Source organism: Macaca nemestrina, chromosome 9 (genome assembly GCF_043159975.1).
Source record: "Macaca nemestrina isolate mMacNem1 chromosome 9, mMacNem.hap1, whole genome shotgun sequence".
NCBI classification, from domain to species: domain Eukaryota; kingdom Metazoa; phylum Chordata; class Mammalia; order Primates; family Cercopithecidae; genus Macaca; species Macaca nemestrina.
The window spans coordinates 119454468-119475383 of NC_092133.1; the positions used below are offsets into that span (position 1 = coordinate 119454468).

A 20916-nucleotide genomic window follows, 5' to 3' on the forward strand; every position below is an offset into this window, starting at 1 on the left:
GCTTAGACTCAGATATATTTTTTGAATCACTTCATTCATGAAAAATGAAGTCTAGAATTCAAATAAGGACAAGTGTAATCTCCATGGTTTCCGCCAGACAGAAGGACAAGTAAATCACAAGAGAGGCTAAACTGTGTGTCCTGTGCGTCAACAGAGTCTAGGATTATCAGCTCCTGGGCTCTTTTGATGATCCATCTTTAGGTTGGGTGGGAACCCCACGATTCTGCATTAAGTTGATTTTGCCATCTCTTCAGGAGGCTGACTCTGTACTTAAGCTATTCCTCTTCTCTTTGAAGAAGTTCTAGTTGACAAAGTAAGGAGTTATCTGAACCTCACAGTATTTAGTTTTTTCTGGCTTAAGTTTCTGGTTTCAGACTTAGGACTTCTGATTGACAGCACCTCGTGAATATTCAAAGAAGATAGAGAGGCACATTTTAATTGATCTAATTAGTGACAGATGATGCCTTTTCCTTTTGAGAGATTGGTTTGTTTAAAGTAGCACACAGACCTCGTGGCTGCCATTCCATTGGCATTTTTGACAGAGTATCCCTGGTGTAAGAATAGAGCTAGCTTCATAAATTTGTTAGTTGGTCTGGTATGTTTATCAAATATCTGTTGCCTGAACTCAGGAGTCTAACGAATTCAATGACTTAACCATGCAATTCTATTCCTGTGAATGAAATAACAACAGTTGGTCAGCCTTGATTTCTGAGACTGGCAAAACATCATATCGAGATGTCATTTTTATAGGTACCTTGATGGTAAAAGTATAGCAAATTTTGGATACAGACTAGTTGGTCTTGCCCAAATGACATCTTTTCCTTTCATTACATACATGCCTTAAATTCTAGACCATCTCAATGTTCTCATGAAGGCTCTCAGACCCACATAACTTTGGGAAAATGTTCCCTTTTCTGAATTCATAGCAATTACTGTCTGTATCACTTCTTTGGAATTAATTATGTACAAGCAGACCCCAAATTATGGCAGGCTTGTCATTGAAAAGTTTACTTGTACTTTCATTGTTTAGAACTTGGAATAAATGGTGGTTGGATTTCCAGCTGGCCCACGGAAGCCTCTTTAACCTACAATGTATTATTAGCCCTGTCGTTGTTCCTCATTGTTTTCAAGGAAAACGTGTCCTGACTTCCAAGCTGGACTTTCGGAAGCTGGGAAGAGATCTTTCTCTGGAGTTCAAGCCTCTGGGGGTGGCATGTGACTTGGCATGTCCCCTTCTCTCCTCCCTGACTCACAAGGAGATATTGTCACTCTGGATGTGACAAGAAGAGCATCCCTGGGCATCACCAAAGCCAAAAGAAATATCAAGTGTGAAATTCTATGATTGTGGTTGTTTCTCAAAAACAGGTATTCAGTAGGCGTTTGTAACTCAGAAGCTTCCTGTACTCAACTGTGACAAAGCTTATATGTTTATATTAAGCTTTTAATATTTTATGACTGTCTTCATGGTTCATGTTCCTGGTGTACAGGAACCATATCTCAGTTTCTTTGTATGCAGCAAATCATCCAGTCCACAGCTAAGCATGTAAGAGCAGCTCGATAAACATTTATTGATTCACAATTACAGCTACATGAAAAAGCAATTCAGACAAGAGCTGAATCAGTCAGGCACTATTAGGCATCAAAACAGATAACCTAATGATTTCATGCATACCTGGTTTAGCTGTCTTTACCTTCAGTCTTATAGCTCAGATGCAGTTTTAAAAGGATGCCCTGAACCTAGCTTGAATTTTTGCCCCTGGACCTAAGCAGATGTGCAACCCTGACTGCTTTCCTGAAATGAACTTAAAAGCAGCTCTGATACTCTAAACATTCTAATTTGGATCTGTAAGCCCAGCGCATTCTATGCTGTGTTCACATTTAGTTTAATTCTCTTACCCTTACTCCCTTTATGTGTTTTCTGATATTATATTAAAAAATGTCTCTCCCTGCTTCTTCGGGCAGTTCCTCATCCTAGCCAACTCTGTGTATTTACATTCCTGTTTAGTAGTACTTACTAGAGTACTTTGCTCAGACTAGAAACTCTTGACCACTTAGTATATCCCAGGCTGGCATAACACACTGAACTGCAATGAGTTGTTGCATCCTATGGGGTAGATACTGTTATAATCTCTATGTCACAGAGGAGCAAATGGAGGCAGTGCAAGATGTGGTATTCTGTCAAAGGTCCCAGCTGCTAGCAAGTGTTAGAACTGGGATTTGAACCCAGGCACTCTGGCTTGGAAGTCCATTACAAGTTTGGTTGATGAGCATATTGATTGACCCGAAGGTAGTCATAGCAAGTTCTATCAATAATGAGTTGCTTTATCAAAAGGAAGAGGGCAGAATGGAGGTAATAACTGTCCTGGTCCTTGCCTTACGAATGTCACCATTTACATTGCTTGAACATGGGGTATTCTTTCATTTCTCTATTTTATTAAAAGTAGAAAAAGTTCAAATTTCCTTTAGAGCAACGTTTCTGAGCTGGGGCATTTTGCACCCCCTGGGCAGGGCATTACAACATCTAGAGATGTCTTTGATTTTCCTGGCTAGGGCAGGATTGGTGGTTGGTATTTGCTACTGGCTTCCAGTGGGTAGAGGCCAGAGATGCTGCTAAACATCTGCTATGGTTTGGTTTGGACATGGTTTGTCCCAACTAAAACTCATGTTGAAATGTGATCCCCTGTGTGGCAGTGCTGGGAGGTTGGGCCTAGTGGAAGGTGTTTGGGTTATAGTGGCGGATCCCTCACGAAGGGCCTCTCGCTGTTCTCAAGGTAGTGAGTGATTTCTCGCTCTCACTCTTGAGAGATTGGATTCATTCTCTCAGTAATGAATTTGTTCCCCTGAGAGTGAGTTGTTATGAAACCAGATCCCCCTCAGGTTTCTCCCTCTTTGCCTGAGTCCACTTCTCCCTTGACCTCCACTGCCATGCTATGATGCAGCACAAAAGGCCTTGCCAGAAGCCAGGGCCATGTCCTAGAACTTCTCAGCCTCTAGAACCATGAGCTAAATAAGCGTCTTCTCTTTACAAAGTACCCAGTCTCAGGTATTTTTATAGCAACACAGAATGGACTAAGACAACATCCTACAATGCACAGGACAGCCCCCTATAGCAAATTATCAGGCCCTAACTGTCAACAGTGCAGAGGTTAAGAAACTCTGCTTTACCGAGATGCTAAGTCTAACTACTTAGGATATCTCTGATGTGGCTCACTTTTTACTATACCAGCAAGAAAGGAAAACAATTAATCCTTCTTTTCCCATCATTCAATCTGACTGTCCTCTAGGAGAATAAAGCATGGTTTAGGAAATATTCAAAGGTCTTCCAGTCATAGTGAACATTTTTCAATGACATAAATCCAAATTTAGACTTGCATTTGATTAACTGTTTAACCAAGGATCCATCTCACCCCTAAAAGTTATCAACACAGTAACACTGAACTCTCATAAAACGAGAAAGTGATGTGAAATGATTAAAAGTAGACACAAGCTGCCAGTTGCCATGTGGGCTTCCTTCTGTACATTGAAGGTTCTGCTAAGTCTAGCATGTCTCAAAAATCATAACAGAAACTCAAGTTGCTTGCTTTTCTGTAGCTATAGGTGCTCAGAATGGGCAAAATTTTTCTTCCTAGTGTAACTCTATACTAATTTGTTGAATGTAGCTGCTCTAGGTATAGAATAGTGTAAAAATACAATCTCAGTTCAAGTTTACTGTGTCCTGAAAAATCAATTTGGAGGAATCCATTATACATTTCGAAGGCAAGGTAGTCACTTTGCAATGAGCACTCCTGGATTTTGAGTGTTATTTCACTAAAGGTATTTTACATTACAGTATATGATCCAAACTACAAATAGAAAATAGCAAAACATAAATGTCCTAGAATTTTACAATTCTTAAGGGCTGTTTTATGTGCCATGAATAGAAATAATGATGTTGTTTAATGAAGTAATTTTACAACCTAGAGAAGACAGAGCCTCGGGCACTAAGCCATTTGTCACACATGGTCTCCTTGGGCAGTCTCTCCTAGTCACTAGGACTATTCTCTACTTGGAGTCCTAGCTGAATGGAAGTCACTTGGGTACAATCACTTCATCACTCGAGATTGCTTTCTTTTATAGAAGCTCAGACACTAGAATGGCTGTTCTGAAAGTCAAAGGCAGCTATGATCTGTCACTATACCCCAAAGTCCCTGGTATTCCTGGGAGCAGAACCCTACCATCATGTGAATGTTATTCCATAGACACTGTGTTCTCCAGATATTCTAGATGCAATTTATTATTACTAGGTGCTCACTGAAGCATCTTTAGAAAGAAAGAGATGCCAAATTCATTAGCACAAGGTATGTGACTAAATATAAGACTCAAGACTCAATTACTTAGTCTTGAGCGAGCTATTTTCAAGTCAACAGAGCTGTTACCAAATCATGTTCCTTCAAAAAGCTACCACTGGATGTCTTCAAAGTATGAATGTGGAAGGAAGAATTTTTCCCTCTGATTTCTAATGTCCCGCAGTTATTTGGACTATTATATTGAAGTGTTCTTCAGAACAGCATAGGAACCCAGCGGTGCCAACAGAAAGCACAGCCACCGATTTCTCAGCCTCCCTCCTGTGTTTTTGCAGCTTCACATCTTTGATGTAAAATGTTACTTGAGAGTCTCGTATGAAAAACACTCTCAGATGTATTTGCTTTTTAATATTATGAAATTGCAACAGAAATTGGATTGGTTCTTTATAGGACCCTGTGCTCATGAAGTTAAGCTTTAAGGGGTTGAAAACTTTAACAATACTTACACAGATTAAGTATTTCTAAATAACATCATGGCATAGATGAGACAATGGACTATAATTTTGTGCTTCAGTAATTGTTTCTGATGTTCCTGTTTTTAACATTTTTCTTTGACATAGTACTCAGATGCATTGAATAAATGAAGTATACCAAGAACGTTGTCCTCTTTCTTCCCCTATTTCTGCATAATTGTGCTAATATACTAGCTAGGGCAGTTATATTTAAAATGGCATGTATATATTTAGCAGCATAATTATGCAAATTCTGTGTTTATGATTGTAAATATCCTTTAGGAGCAGTTACTTAGCATGTAGTCCTGAAACAATTTTTGAAGAATTCTGGTTAAAATGTTTAGAATTCACTCCTGAATTAACTTCTCTGTTGTGTGAAGGTGGGCCTTACAGTTCACATTTGCAAGGCAGAATAGTGCACAGTGGTAAACAGTATGGAATATGTAGAATTCTTTAATAGTCCTGGACATTTTATGCCACTTACTGGCTTTGCGGCCTCGGGCAAGTTACTTAACCTCTCTGAGCCTCAGTTTCTGCATCTGTGAAATGCAGATGACGATAGTACATACCTCACTGGGTTGTCATGATGATTACATCATATAATGTACAGAAACCACTTCGCATAGTGCTTGGCTCATAAAAGGCTCTCAACAAATGATAGGTGCCATTCACCTCCTTCCTACACATCCCCCAGGAATGCTACATGTCAGCCTAGTTACCAAGATATCTAAAAGAGTTCAGGGCCAGATTCTGAGCTGTCCTTGGAGGAGGAAGTATGGCATGAGCTCCACCCTTGTTACTTTGTCCATGTAAGAAACAATGGGGGAAGCACATAGGAGTGCTGAGGACAAAAGTTCCAGACTCAAGTTCTTTTGACCAGAGAATTATTCTTCACCTTTGACATGTGTCTGAGTGGAGTTAGCAGGGAGTGTTTAGGTCTTTCAGCAATAGTGACTCTAAATGTAGACAGACAGAGAGAGAGTGTGTGTGTGTATGTGTCTGTGTGGGGGTATGTGTACGTGTGTCTGTTTCGTGTGTGTCATGTGTCTGTGTCTTTGTGTGTCCATGTGGTATGTGTGTGTCTCTGCGTGTCTGTGTGTCTATGTGCAGGTTTCTAGGAAAAGAGAATCTAACTAGCCCACATATAACCAAGCACTCCAATTCCACCCTCTGGAGATAAGCTGATTACAGGTGGGGAGTCACCTTGGCAAGATGTATGAGATAAAATTCTTCCTCTGCTATTTCACATTATGGGGAACGAAAAATGTGAACATGTAACATTACATTCATAACTACAATCATACGTCAGAACACAGTGGTGATAATGACAGTATATTTTAGGTGAATATTCATCTGTTTAGTCAGTTTTTCTTATATTTGTTAAACTGGTAAGAGAATAATTTAGATTTTCTAAAAAGATTCTCTAACATGTAAAACTCAAGTCCATAGAATTTTCTGAAATTTTACAAAATGGAAGTGTCTGAGGTTGGCAGATCTTTTTTAAAAAAAGGGAGTGGAGGCTCTAAAAGAATACCCACAGCACCAAAAGCTAAAATCCTTCAAGACTTTGATCCCATACAGAGATGACTCCACAGGTCAGCAGAGGGTTTGTTTTTTTCTCTCCGTAACTAAATCTCTTGAAAAGTGAGGCTCAAGGATGTACATTAAGTTGTGTATGTGTGGTAATTACATGGGTGACACTGAGCTAGGTTCTAGAAAGAAGGCGTACACCATCTTTGGTTGGCCAAAAATTTTGATAATTTCAGCACTACTCCCAAAAGAATATTACATCTAAACTAATCTACCTTCATGCAAATTCAGGTTTTTACCATCCAAGAACCAGGGTGGAAACAGTTCACTATGATCATGGCAAAATCAACTCCTGATGCTCTTCCATCTACAACAGGTCAGTGTGGGAGGCAGGGGGATGATGGGGAGGATGGATTCTGGCTCTCAACATTATATGCAGGAGACAGATTGTTTTTACAGTTTCCTGGACTAAATTCTTGCTCCTGTCAGTTCCATCCCCTCAGTGACATACCATTTTCCAACCAGCACCTCACGGCCCACCAAAGGGGACAGGTGTGTTATCCTTTCTGTAAAGTATGCAGCACAGGCTTCCAAGACTTATGGCACATCTTGGTAGATTCCTCTCCAGATGTCACAATGGTTTGCTCCAATGAACCGCTACAAATATTTATCCTATACCCTTTAGCTGTCTGTAGTGATGGGAAGAGTCCCTTTCTTTGATGCTTAGAATTTCACTTCATGAAGACTTCGAAAAGGAGAGAATGAATACTATTTTCTAATTCTTATATTTTCTTAGTCCTGCATCATCAAGCCAGTCACTGTTGTTGTTATTCTAACTACATGAGAGAGGTAGAACTTTTTGTTTCATTAATGATCCCAAAACTTTCATGTTCATTCTCTTTCCATCTCCTGAAATCTTTCTGCTATGATATTCCCAGTAACTGAATAAATAAGAAGGGATTGCCCTTTCATAATAAAACTGTGCTAAAGAGGACTTCAGGACTTTCTGACTTGTGTGTGAAAATAGTAAGGTAGACAGGTCACATTCCACTCACAATTTTGGCCTTCTTTTTATATGGTATGTAACAGTAAGTGATATTGACATTGTTTAGTGAGAAGCAGTGGTTCTAATAAGGTATTGAATAACTGAGTATCTGGACATCTTATTTGTCTTTTTTCTTTTTGACACGAAGTCTCACTCTTGTTGCCCAGGCTGGAATGCAATGGCGTGATCTCAGCTCACTGCAACCTCCGCCTCCCAGGTTCAAGTGATTCTCCTGCCTCAGCCTCCCGAGTAGCTGGGATTACAAGTGCCTGCCACCATGCCTGGCTAATTTTTGTATTTTTAGTAGAGACGGGGTTTCACCATGTTGGCCAGGCTGGTCTAGAACCCCTGACTTCAGGTGATCCACCCGCCTTGGCCTCCCAAAATGCAGGGATTACAGGCATGACCCACCGCACCCGGCCTGGACATCTTATTTTTCATACCCTTTAATTCATATATAACAATAGGTAGCAGCATGCTTACACATCTTTTGGACTCAATTTCTTTGGCTAGATTTTTATGATTATTTTGTTGACTTCTTTCAACGAATTCAGGCTAGAGAAATTTCCTTTATCAAAATTAGCTTTTCTATTACTATATGAACTTTGGAAGGTTTTCAAGATAGAGTAGGAAGCATCTGAACTGGTAAATTATAAAATATATCTATTTAAAAAGAAATTCAAATCCCCAGAGAGTCTTTCACTAGAAAAATTTTGCTGATTTCAGCACCACTCCTAGATAAGTATTAAATCTAAGCCATTCCATTTTCATGCAAATTCAGATTTTTATCCTCTTAAAAAATAGACACATTCTTTCCACTTCCCACAACCAGATGAGAACACAAAATCGTATTCCACAAGGAAAAACACAAACTGCTATTTCCAACAGTTAAAACTGAAAACCACTCCTTATTTTCAGCAGTAGCAGATCAATTATTATGACCTTTTGATCTTTTCATCGGGCTTCTGCTAATGACAATTTTCTTCCAAATTATTCAGATTTATACAAACGATAATGCTGTTAGATGCATGCTCCAGAGGCACAAGGAACTGATTACTATTGTTGGTGCACCTGTCTTCTTGAACATGGCTTCATGGCTGTAACCTCTGCCAGTTTAGAAACTCTTTGCAGACAACGGTGGCTTTGACACCACTCTGTAACCCCTACAGCATCCACAGGGCATGTTGCAGAGATGGGTGCTCAGACATTTATTCTGTCGGTTTGACCCCTGTAGAGCAGCCCATAGTGACACATGGGCCCAGGTACCACCCTCGGTCACCCTCACTGCACCTTACCTGGTCTCTCTGTCTTTGGGTATCGTTGCCGTGCTGTAAGCAAAAACTTGCTTCTCCACTAGAGGAGGGCCAAGGTCCACAAGGCTGGATAATCCTGCAGTGCTCCGTGGCTTTTCTATATACACCAAGGTGCCTGGCTCCTTTTTAAAGGCCTGGCGGCTCGGTGAGGCCCGGTCTGGCTGCATGGTGTGAGGCGGCCCGTGGGCATTATAGTGAGCATGCATGTCTATCATCCTCAGGTCACTGACTCTGTGAGGAGAGGCAGGCGGCGTTTTGGAGCCCAGTGTAGGCAAATGGCTATCTGGATATTTCCTTGATTTCTGTCTGTACAGTGATTGTTCCATATGCATTTCTGCTTGCATTGAAGGGTTACAATAAGCACTCGCTGACCGGATGGCGGTGCGGTGATATGCAATGATGTGGTCAGGGACATCCAGTGGGTGTCCACCATGGGATGAGGCTATGCTCATCCGTCCCTCGTGATAAAGGTAAGGATCAGCATAGAAACCCTCATTTCTGTACATTGCGATGTTTTTGCCACTCATGTCTTCATCCGGCTTGACATCTCTTCTTTCTAAAATGGCGCTTGGGCTTGGAGAGATGGGTCTGGAGACTGGCAGGCTGGAGATTCTGTCCCTGGGGATGGTGGCATTGCCAGGAACAACCATGGAGCGGGTGCCCCCATAAGGAATTCTGGATGGGGAGGGGGGCATGGAATGGGGCACCGGAGTAGACGGTGGGGAATTTGGAATTGCATGGGGTGGATGAGCAGTAGATCCGGGGCGAGAGGCCCCAGGGCCATCTCCTCTTGCATAAACAAGTTCTCTCTGCATCTGAAAAGAAAACAAAGGATTAGAAAGTTGACTTTGATACTCATGTTTCAAGAGAAGTCTCAGTGTGTAACTGTGTGGCTTCCGCTGCAAGATGTACACACCCTCATCCTGGAATCTGTAAATATGTTTCCCTACATGGCAGAAGAGGCTTTGCAGATGGGGTGGAGCTAAGGATGGTGAGATGGGAGATCTTTATCCTGGTGGACTCGAGGCAATCACAAGGGTCTTTATACGTGTAGGAGGGAGGCAGAGAAATCAGCTCCAGGGGAGATCTATGATGATAAGTCGAGTTAGAAGAGTTTGGAAGGTGCTATGAGAAGGGGCCATGAGCCAAGGAATGTGGGCAGCTCCCAGAAGCTGGAAAAGGTGAGGAAATGGATCCCGCTCTGGAGCCTCCAGAGGGAGGGTGATCCTGCTGACACATTGATATTGATGTGCAAAATCCACTTGGGACTTCTGATCTCCATAAAAGTAAAATGATACATCTATGGTGTTTTAAAAAATTATGGCGTTTTGAGCCACTAAATTTATGGTAACTTGTTACAGCAACCACAAGAAATGAATACACCTGATGAAGAGTGCAATTTTGTGGGGTTTCAGGAAAAAATAGTGTGGTGGCTTAAATTTTAATGTCACAGCTTCTTAGAGACGCTGCTTAATAAATGCAGGTCTAGTGTATCAATAGTGCTAACGTTGCCTCTTCTAAAACTTGTCCTGAGCACATTTTTCTACCTTTAGCCCTGGGAAATAGTAACCATGTTTCCCATCTTTCCAAGTGGATACAATCTAGGGAGATGAGCAGGGGGAAAGGAGATACATGGAGGAAAACCTGGAAGGTAAGTTTCATTCATTCACCAACTCTTCACTTGAGCCTATGATAAATCAGCACCGAAAGGCTGGAAGGAAATAATGAAGCAATAAGAGTACCATGGCAGTGGACCCTTGAAGAATACAATTTTGAACTGTGCGGGTCGACTTATTCACAGATATCCTTCTTCCCCTGCTACTCCTGAGAGAGCAAGGCCAGGCCCTTCTCTTCCTCCTTCTCACCTATTCAACATGAAGTTGATGAGGATGAAGACTTTTATGATGATCCACTTCCACTTAATAAACAGGAAACAGATTTTTTTTCTTCCTTATGGTTTACTTAAGAACATTTGCTTTTATCCAGCTTACTTTATTGTGTGAATATAGTATATAATATATATAACATACAAACTATGTGTTAATCGACTATTCATGTCATCTGTAAGTATTCTGGTCAGCAGTAGGCTGTAAGTAGTTAAGTTTGTGGGGAGGTAAAAGTTCTGCGCGAATTTTTTTTTTTTAGATGGAGTCTTGCTCTGTCTCCCAGCGTGGAATGCAGTGACGTGATCTCAGCTCACTCACTGTAATCTCTGCCTCCTGGGTTCAAGTGATTCTCCTACCTCAGCTTCTCAAATAGCTGGGATTACAGGTGTGGGCCACCATGCCCAGCTAATTTTTATATTTTTAGTACAGACTGGGTTTCATCATGTTGGCCCGGCCGGTCTCGAACTCCTGACCTCAGGTGATCTGCCTGCCTCGGCCTCCCACAGTGCTGGGATTATAGGCATGAGCCACTGTGCCTGCTCTACACAGATTTTTTATTTTATTGTTTTACTGTGTGTGGGCAGTTAGCATCCCTAACTCCCACCTTGTTCAATGGTCAACTGTAATTTGCAACTATGCTACTGTGTTTAGCAACGGAGTAGAATGAAAAATACAAACTAATTCAGGATATGATGATTTCATATATTTTTGCTTTGGTCAAGGTGCCACGGGGAAATGCCCACTGAGATTCTCCAAATAACTGAGGGAAGGAGAGACAAGCTCCACCCATTCTTCAAGTTCTATTGGTGAGGTCACAGGAGCCCACAGTCCCTATCCTGACTTCCAGGAGATGTGACAGACAAGAAGGGTATAAATGGATGGAGGGTGGATGAGGTAGGGACCTGAGGAGCGAGGTGGGGGCTCAAATGGCAAGAACCAAGATTAGCAGCCAAGAGACCCCATGATGTGGGTGACGCAGATGAGAGTAGGGATAGTAGAGGCACCAGGAGAAGGTTGAAAATGAAACAGAGCCTAATGCACAGGATACAAACTAACTGCTTCTTTATCATAAAAACTCATTGCATGTAGTAAAGGGTATTTACCAAGCACTTGGTAAATGCCTGGCATTATTCTAGGATGTAGTTCTAAACAAGCCCCAAGCTCCAGGGAAACTCCCAAGCGCCATGGAGAGGGCACCTTCTTTCTTAAACTTCGTAGATGCTAATGCAGGAACAACCAGTGGGACTCCCATGGCTTCCTAATCTTGTTCCTGGAATGATCCAGCAGTGTAGAATCCCTGCCCTGTGAGTTATACATAGAGAAGTGGATTTCATAATGAAAGTGACCAATGAGAAGTGCAAATAAGGTGTGAATATGTAGCAACAAAATGGAGCCCTTTTTGAATACAGGACCTGGGCACTGCAGAATTGACCTCTTGGCTCCTGTAGGGGCTATTTCTGGGCCCCCTGGAGTTTGCAGACTCCTCCCTCACAATCACAATTTTATCTCCACTTCCCCCTTATTCCCCTCCCAAGACGCACACACAGAGCTCCCACTATGATAGGCTGATCTGTTCTCCCTTCCCTAAACCTAACTTGTGATATGCTGATGCTGTCCAAGGTCTCTCTCCTCATGTCCTAGTTCTTGTGGATCCATACCTAGGTTTGTGGTCAGGCTCCAGGTGCGTCTGCTCTGCATGGCCCCTGCCCTGATGCTCCAGCCCATGAGGTCCTCCCTGCTCACTGGACACCCTCATGACTCAGATGCTCAGTGCTTTAGACCAGAAGGGACAGTCCCAAGGTCACTGTGTGATAATACACCTGATTGATGCTCATTCCAGGGAGGCTGAGCAACCCCGTGACACAGGTTTTGCAGGAGAGCAACACGGATCCTCTGTAAATACCTCTCTCACTCTGCCTTCACAATTCAGAGCCCAATAAAAAGCAATGTATGGCTCAGCAGGAAGCAGCACAGGGCTTCACAGGTCATAAAATACAGGAGGGACTGGCTCAGTGAGCAGCGGATATCTGGGCAAATTCCCCACATAATCAGATTACACAATGCAATAACCAACCAAAACCAACATCGAGATAAATTCATCACATCGACTCAAACATGCCACTGTTTATAAAGCATTACATGGTGTCCAAGGCAAATCACATACAACAAATGGTAGGTACTGTTGTCATTATTGTTATTAATTCCAGAAAAATATTTAAAATATGTAGAACTGTCTGGGCACAGTGGCTCAGGCCTGTAATCCCAGCATTTTGGGAGGCCGAGGCAGGTGGATCATCTGAGGTCAGGAGTTCAAGACCAGCCTGGCTAACATGGCAAAACCCCCTCTCTACTAAAAATATAAAAATTAGCTGGGCATGGTGGCGTGCGCCTGTAGTCCCAGCTACTCGGGAGGCTGAGGCAGGAGAATTGCTTGAACCCAGGAGGCGGAGGTTGCAGTGAGCCGAGATAACACCACTGCACTCCAGCCTGGGTGACAAAGTGAGACTCCGTCTCAATCAATCAATAAAATATCTAGAAGCCACTTTGTATGAACAACAGTCCTAACTAGGTCAATCACTATTCCCTGTTCTCTTTTCCTTCCTTAGCCACCTTCAGAATACATCTTGATCTGGGGGACTATGACCTCAATTAATCAGCAGAAACTTTCCTCTTTTTGGCAGGAATATAAAAAGAGACATTAAGATTCTAGGGGCTGGGTGCAGTGGCTCATGCCTATAATCCCAACATTTTGGGAGGCTGAGGTGGGCAGATCACTTGAGGCCAGGAGTTTGAGACCAGCTTGGGCAACATGGCGAAACCCCATCTCTACAAAAAATACAAAAATTAGCCAGGCGTGGTGCATGTGCCTGCAATCCAGCTTCTCAGGAGACTGAGGCACAAGAATTGCTTGAGCGTAGGAGGCAGGGGTTGCAGTGAGCCAAGAATGCACCACAGTACTCCAACCTGGGCAACACAGCAAGACTCTCTGTCTCAAATAAAATAAAGTAAAATAAAATAAAATAAAATAAAATAAAATATTCCAGGGAGTATAGAACTGTCCAGAAGGATAAAGAATATTAGTAAAAAGAAAATGTAAAATTTATTTAAATTCATAAAAAGTTGAGTACATGTCTTTGAAAACAGCAAAGGTATTTACATAGGTATTTTAAAAACACGCTTGGTGACGTGCAAAAAGTGGTTAGAAGATATATAAATAACCTTTAAAATGAAACACTTAAAGATCTAATTAGAAAGAATATCTCATTAGATTTTCTAGTGGTATGTGTAGATGAGATTAGAAAGAAATATAACAATTAACTTAAAGTAATTCTAATACATTATATTGGGCATTCATGTGGGAAATGTCGGTGATAGTCGAAATATTTGACAGCTAATATCCAGTATGGCAGGGACACCAACCAACCAGAATGGGACTTCAGCCAATGAGGATGGATGCTTGCCATGAACAGTCAGCATCCTGGATCTGGAGCTAATCCTGTGTGTCTTCCCTGCCCTGTCCACTTCAAAATAATCTTGCCATCATCCAAAAGGGTCATCAAAAGAGTCACCGTCAACCTGAGTTGTCCACAGTGGCACTGAATACAAACATTCAGTTATGACAGAATTGGTAATCTGAGGTTGAATGTCTCTATCAACACAGGTGACGTAGATGTTGGAAGTCTTGGCAGAATTCTTATGTTGGTTTGCCAAGCTATGACTGACTTTCCAAAACGGAGATTTAAAAAGAACTAGGATCATGTATTTCATCCTCGGCTCTAAATAGAGCCCAAGAAGAAAAATGACACAATGATCATTTTATAGAGTGGGAAAATTTGTTTTCAAACCACAACTAGAATGAACCCTTACGATCAGACAACTTGGGAATCCTACTATAAAAGACGGGGAGCAGCCTAAGGCGACCCGCTCTTAGGATGTGGGGGAAGGTAAGGGGACATCACTGGAGGGATGTTTTCAAGTCTTCAGTGTGATTTCCAAGGTCACACTTACAATAAAAAGTAGCATTTGGAGACTCCAGAATCTGATAGACTAAAGCAGCATGATGGTTAAGATTGTATAATTCACAATTTAAAACAAACCCAGCCTTTGATGCGGGTGTTCTTACTAAGGAGAGATCTTCCTAGAATCTATCACCAACACAGATTTACTTTGTTTTGGTTTTTAACTGTTACTTTGCTAATGAGTAAAGACATGGCATTAAATACATACTGGATTTTTCCTACACTGGTACTCAAAGTCAGACCTTGTGGGAGAAAATTATACTAAACTGACAAGTAAAATAAATAAGCAACACACACACACACACACACAGAGTTGCCATTCACATTAATATATCTTAGTCCCTTATTCTACCACTGATCTTTCTGATGCTACTAATCTTATCATCTCTTTTCCCTTAGTGAGTTTAAAGTAACTAGCTATGTTCTATCATTGACACTTTTTCCCCACAGAATTTCAACACTAATGTCATAATGTAAGCTTTAAACAATTTCATTTTACAGCAAGAAAGAGATGACCGACACAGAGAAATAAAGATTCTTTCAGCCCCTTTTCTGAATACAACACAGATACCTATTTGCCGTGTGCACCTAAGCCCCGACACAGAAAATGTTCATTCACCTGCCCTAGATATAATGTATGAACAAGACTGTTCCACCGCATTCATCTGCTCGGTTAGGCACTGTCATTTCTTCTTTCCATCACTGCCCAAACCTCTATTGTCTCTTTGTTATTTGAGTCCTTCCAGTTCTTAGAAAGAGGGTAGTTTCTTCAAGAGCCTCATCATAATAGCAGGCTGAGAGGCTGATGTCGCTGCCCACAGACTGCACACGGATCAAAATGCTGTTTACACCATACTTCCGAAACACCAGAAAGTATCTGGGGCCATTTCCTATTAAGATCTGAAGTCTGAGTTAGAAATTCTTACATGTAGCTATATTTTATTTCCCAAAAGTACCATAAGTCAAATCGAATATCACTCATTCAGAAGTTTCTTGAAGGTAAGATAAGAAACAACATATTAAAATTGTTTCCAGAAAACACAAAAAACCTAGTATAAAAGATACTTGTTTAAAATCATCTTGGGAAACTGCCTCATGTAATAATGTCTGTGGAGTATTAAAATGTATATATGCGTGCGTGTGTGTGTGTGTGTGTATGTGTATATATATAGCTCGTGGAAAAGGAATATTATGTACAGTTTGTTGTATTTCAAACCCCACCCTTCCAAGTCTGGAATTTGTAAACATATCACTCAATCAGACCACACAGTGAAGTAAGCAGAGAAAACTGAAAAGGAATCTTATGACATTCTTTCACCCTCAAAGAATTAAAGCCACTTACTTTTTCTTAAGGAAATCACCTGTGTACCTAATGCCGTGAGTAAGCACATTCGCTCAGGTCCTGATTACATGATTCCTTTGTTTGCTGGCTTCATCTAAATCCTTGGTTCCACACTTGAATATTTTAGACAGCTTCCTCTTCAGAGACAAAATCATCACAAAAGACACAGAGATCCTAAAATGTTTCTCAGCTCGAGTGTTCACAACCAATAAAGACCATTTTGTAATACCCAGTTTTCAGAGAGAAGCTGACAGTGGCATGGATAAAAAGTAACCCTCCCCGTGATAAGTCAATTTCTCCTCCCCTTGGAAATTAGTCACTGAATAACCTCAGCCCACATCCAACCACAGGCTACCTCACGGGTGACTCAGTCCTTCAACAATTGCTTACAGGGAAAACACCAGTGAAGGAACTTTAAACGGCCTAGGTAAATGGGTTAACAGCAAAGGAAATATTACAAAATATATTTCACCGAAGGCAAACAGGATCATTAAAAAGGGCAAACAACCAGCCACCGAGAAATGAAACTGTCAGAAAACCCAACATATTCAATCCAGAGGAACCAACTTTCAGATCAGTTTTCTGTTGACTTAAAGGTGCTACTTAAACCTAGACCAGCACCCAACACCCAGTTTGCTACCAGACTTGAAGTCTGGGAATTGACAGCTGAAGGAAACATAAGCCTCTTCCCCTGGTTTAATACTAGAGGGAAAACATGAGGGAGATAAGGAAGCTGTCTATTAATTAACCAGCCCTGTTTTACCAAGCTGAACTTTGGGTAGCAGCCATTAATCAGTCCTACATAGAGCCGGGCAAGGAACTGCAGTCACCCTGGAAAATACATCTGAAATGAGAAGGAAAGATAGAGAGGGCAAACCATGGCTGTGCAGAAGGGATTCTGGAAAGGAAACCAGAGCCCTTCTGCCCCACCCTAAACAAGATGAAGGACGAGAGGCAGGCGATCCCCAGAGACCTCTGGGTACAACCGCTGTCAGCACAGCCGGTCTCTTCCGGGGGAACAGGTACAAGAAGGTGCGTGTCCACAACACGAAGTGACTTGTGCAGAGCTCAGCGGAGGACGGGAATTAATGCACTGCTAGCAAAAGGTCAGGGAGAAAGGAAGCACCTCCTGCGCTCACAGGCTGGCTCTGATCACCATCATGTTTTCTGGGCCCTTGGGGACTGGGTGGAACCGAAAGCTATCCAAGTGGGAATACGGTGACAAGGAACTCCACACACTGGGCTGGAAGCCCCACTGGCTTCACGCCACACCCGACTACCACACTCTGGGCAGCCTGTGCATTTTAAAAACATTTTAAGGTTTTTAGAGGTTGTTCTTGCTGACCAAAAGAATTCCATGACGTCTTTCAAGTTCAAATCCAGTCCTTTGCAGGCTTGCTAAAAAAACTGTTTACTGCCATCAAATCGCTTTGTGGTTATTAAAGAAGGGGGCAAATGGAGCACGTAACATTGCCACCCTTCTAAGATGTCTCACTAGGAACGATATTTGGGTGAAGTGGTTGTAACAGATGCCACCTAAGAGGTCGGAAAACAGTAGAAGGAATGTGGAAGCTCTTGTTTTGATTTTTAATCTAATCAGCAAGGGTTTGTTATTTCTCACCAGAGTATGGGAGGCACACACTATCAGTTTCTGATGAATCTGGTACACATTAGGCAGGTTTTGTGTCTTCGGTCAAGCACATACGTTCCAGGAAGGGGGATGGAGGGGTGGTCCCCCTTGTCTGATTACGCCGCGATGCTGCCCCTATCACATCCCCCAAAGACCCTGTTTTATGGCGTGAGGTATGCTAACAGACATGGCTCTTATAATTCTTCTTTACCTGCTTATTACGGGCAGGGTTGCTTGTTCCAGTGACTGTTTGTGAAGGGTCTGGGGTCAGGCTGTCCCCCAGGAAACAGAGCAGTAACTCTCTCTGTCTCTCTGCTGCTTGGCCAAGAAAGTCATGCCATGTTCAACACGTTATCCCACATCTGCTATGGGCTAGGTGCTATGTGGCTCACACCTGTAATCCTAGCACTTTGGGATGTGGAAGCAGGAGGATTCCCCGAGCCCAGGAGTTTGAGACCAGCTTGGGCAACACAGGGAGGCCAAGTCTGTACAAAAAGTAAAAACTTAGCTGGGCATACTGGTGCATGCCTGTGTTCCTAGCTACTTGGGAGTCTGAGGGGGGAGGATCACTTAAGCCTGGGAGGTTGAGAGGCTACAGTGAGCCAAGATAACACCACTGCACTCCAGCCTGGGTGACAGAGTGAGATCCTGTCTCAAAAAAAAAAAAAAAAAAGGGCAACAAAACAAAAAACCACAAGAAACCTTGTTGATTACGCTAGAGAGAGGTGGCTTCTGTTGACCCTGTTACAATGAGAGTCGGTGGGTTCAATGCGAGAAGTCTGGTTTACCTCTGCCTTCCCTTCCTTCCTGCCAGGTTCACAGCAATTTCCTTTCACTTTCAAAATGCCCCAGGGCACTGTCTGTAGCATGCACGCATGGATTCGTCATTACCAGAGCAGTAATTCACTGTCAGGAGTTTGAAAGCCAGCCCAATCCTGCGGTGAATCAGGATGAGTTAAATGCTCTTTAGCAAGCACGGAGTTCACCCAAGAGAGAGGTGGAGCTCAATCTCCAAAGGCCCCAGAGTACCCGCTAATGCACCAGACAAGCCAATTTCCTAAACAATATTCTGGTGTCCTGGTGCCATCTAGGACCCAGTGGCTTAATCTCAGTGGAAGGCACATTCTCCAGAGAAGGGCTAGTTCAGGCTAACTCACCACAAAGTTTGGTTCAGTATGAGTGTGTGCAACCATTAACACCCCCATGCTTCGGTTTGATGACTTCACCAGACCCTTCTCTGCCTGCTCTACCTTGGGACATTACAGCCATTGCTACATTACTCTTCCCAGCAGCGTATAAAGTGTCCTACTCTTCATTTTCCCTCTTCCTTTCATTGACTAGGCCTAAAAGCAATGTATTCTTTCTGAGTCAGTGTTAAGAATGGACGTGCTAGGAAATACTCAGGATGACCTCAACAGGAAATAATTCTTATGCTCCGGTAAAGCCAATAGTATTGTGACACATATTCCTTCCTATTTTCCCTTTCATATTCATTTCTTCATTGGCTTTTAAAAAATTACATTTGCTCAAAGAAAATCTAAACTGTACCTATAGATATGAAGATGATATTAGGAAGGGAAGGGATTATTACGTTGAAAAAATTTCAAATTCATCTTGTTTGCATTGGTAAAATTGGGAAGATTGCCATTTGTAAGGTTTTAGTTAGCCTATTGTTTCATTTGATTGTAAATGGAATGTCTCCCAGACATGAGGCAGACAGACAGACTGCTGCCAAAATTATTTAATTCCCAGGAAAGAGATGGTCCAGTCAGCGGTTAGCTTATGGCTATATTTAAGATGAGCGTTATTTCTATAAATCTTTTGACACAGGAACTCTACTGAGCCCTCCAGTGGCCAGACCTGGCTGACCAGTCCTGGGCCCAACAGTGATTAAAGATCTCAATCTGGAACCGAATAAAGAAGTAATGTTAAATAAATCATTTCGCTTCCAAGCCACAATCAATAACTGTGCAGTGCTGTAGGATGGATAAAAGAAAAATGTCCTTCTCACTGATACTCAATCTTCTGCTGGGCTACTCCTGTGTTCTCCAGGCCAAGGACAACCTTCTTTTGTACCGAAAATAGTTACAGTTTGTAAAATGATATCTTCTTTATACCACTTGCAACAGATGGTACAAACAACTCCTTCTCTTATCTCCATCTCTGCACATCCACCCATTTCCTGGACGGACCTTGTTCTTTTATGCACAACTCCCTTTCAATGTTTTCTAGATTGGATACTACTAAGTTATCTACAGCACCCAACTACAATTTTTTAGTGCCTTAGACTTTATTTTTCTCTTTATGACAGTTCTTGAAACTCCTATTTAACTTGTCAACCACATGTTGCCATATAGGATATATTGCTTTATTTGCTTGTGACACTTCATATTCTAACAAGGGATTTTAAATCCCCGTGCTCACCATACCCCACCCACAAACACTCCAATAGTCACACAGCAGTTTGCAGTTTACAAAGGGCTCTCAATTGTGACATTTCATGGGCTCCAGAACTCAGTGAGAGACAGAGGACAGGTATCCTATGTCTTTTTGAATGGTTGGGAAACAGAAGTGCAGGGAGTTAAGAACCTCACCCAGCTTCCCATAGCTGCTAAGCAGTGAAGCAGCAAGAACCCCAGCTTCCTCGATTGTTTGCGTGTGACCTGCTGTGCACTTCAGCACACTGCGAGCTATTCTGCAAAGAACGATGCTCCTCATGCCTACCCACGCATGATCACTGACGGATTCCTTATTCGATTTCTGGCCTTGGTGTGAAACACGAACAAGTCTGTCTGAGAAGTGCCTCACTCCATTCACCGGTCCAGATTTTCACAGCAAAGGAAAAGAATCACTGGGGCATCTCAATGGGCTTCAGCTCTAATGATTTAGAGCCTCTCTTGACTTACAATTAGGTTTTATCTACTTGCCTCAAAATGAGTAAGTTACACAATTAGTTATATATTAGTTATATTTAACTAAGACATATCAGTATGTATGCTTGTATATATTATACTTATATATACCTATCTATATTATACATCACTCAGTACTATATAGATATCCCCATATCACATAAGCTATATATACGTATACACATACGTGTATGTACACATATGTACATATAAGTTATATATATGTATACACATACGTGTATATACACACAGACACATGCACGAGGTCATCATCAGTCACAGGCACCAGATTATTTATAAAATAAAATATCTGAGCCTTAGCTGATGAAAATCCCTTACCATTATAACCCTAATTCTGTCACGGGGTGACATCCCCAGGACCACGCCCCTCAGAGATGCATGCACCGCCCACAGAGGCACAAGGTCTCCATGGCTGCCCTCTAT

The 20916-nt window shown here is 42.1% G+C and overlaps 1 protein-coding gene across 29 annotated transcripts in view; it reads right to left on the reverse strand.

The window, feature by feature from the left end:
- The window catches only part of LOC105480028 (KIAA1217 ortholog), a 910528-nt gene that overhangs the window by 64691 nt on the left and 824921 nt on the right, over positions 1-20916 (reverse strand). For 28 of the 29 annotated variants that reach the window (XM_071070358.1, XM_071070357.1, XM_071070374.1 and 25 more), the window contains one exon: positions 8666-9498. In XM_071070358.1, coding sequence (XP_070926459.1) covers positions 8666-9498 — 833 coding nt within the window. Of the gene's footprint in view, positions 1-8665; positions 9499-15930; positions 16874-20916 lie in introns of those variants that run through there. The other variant, XM_071070368.1, reaches the window with a different exon arrangement.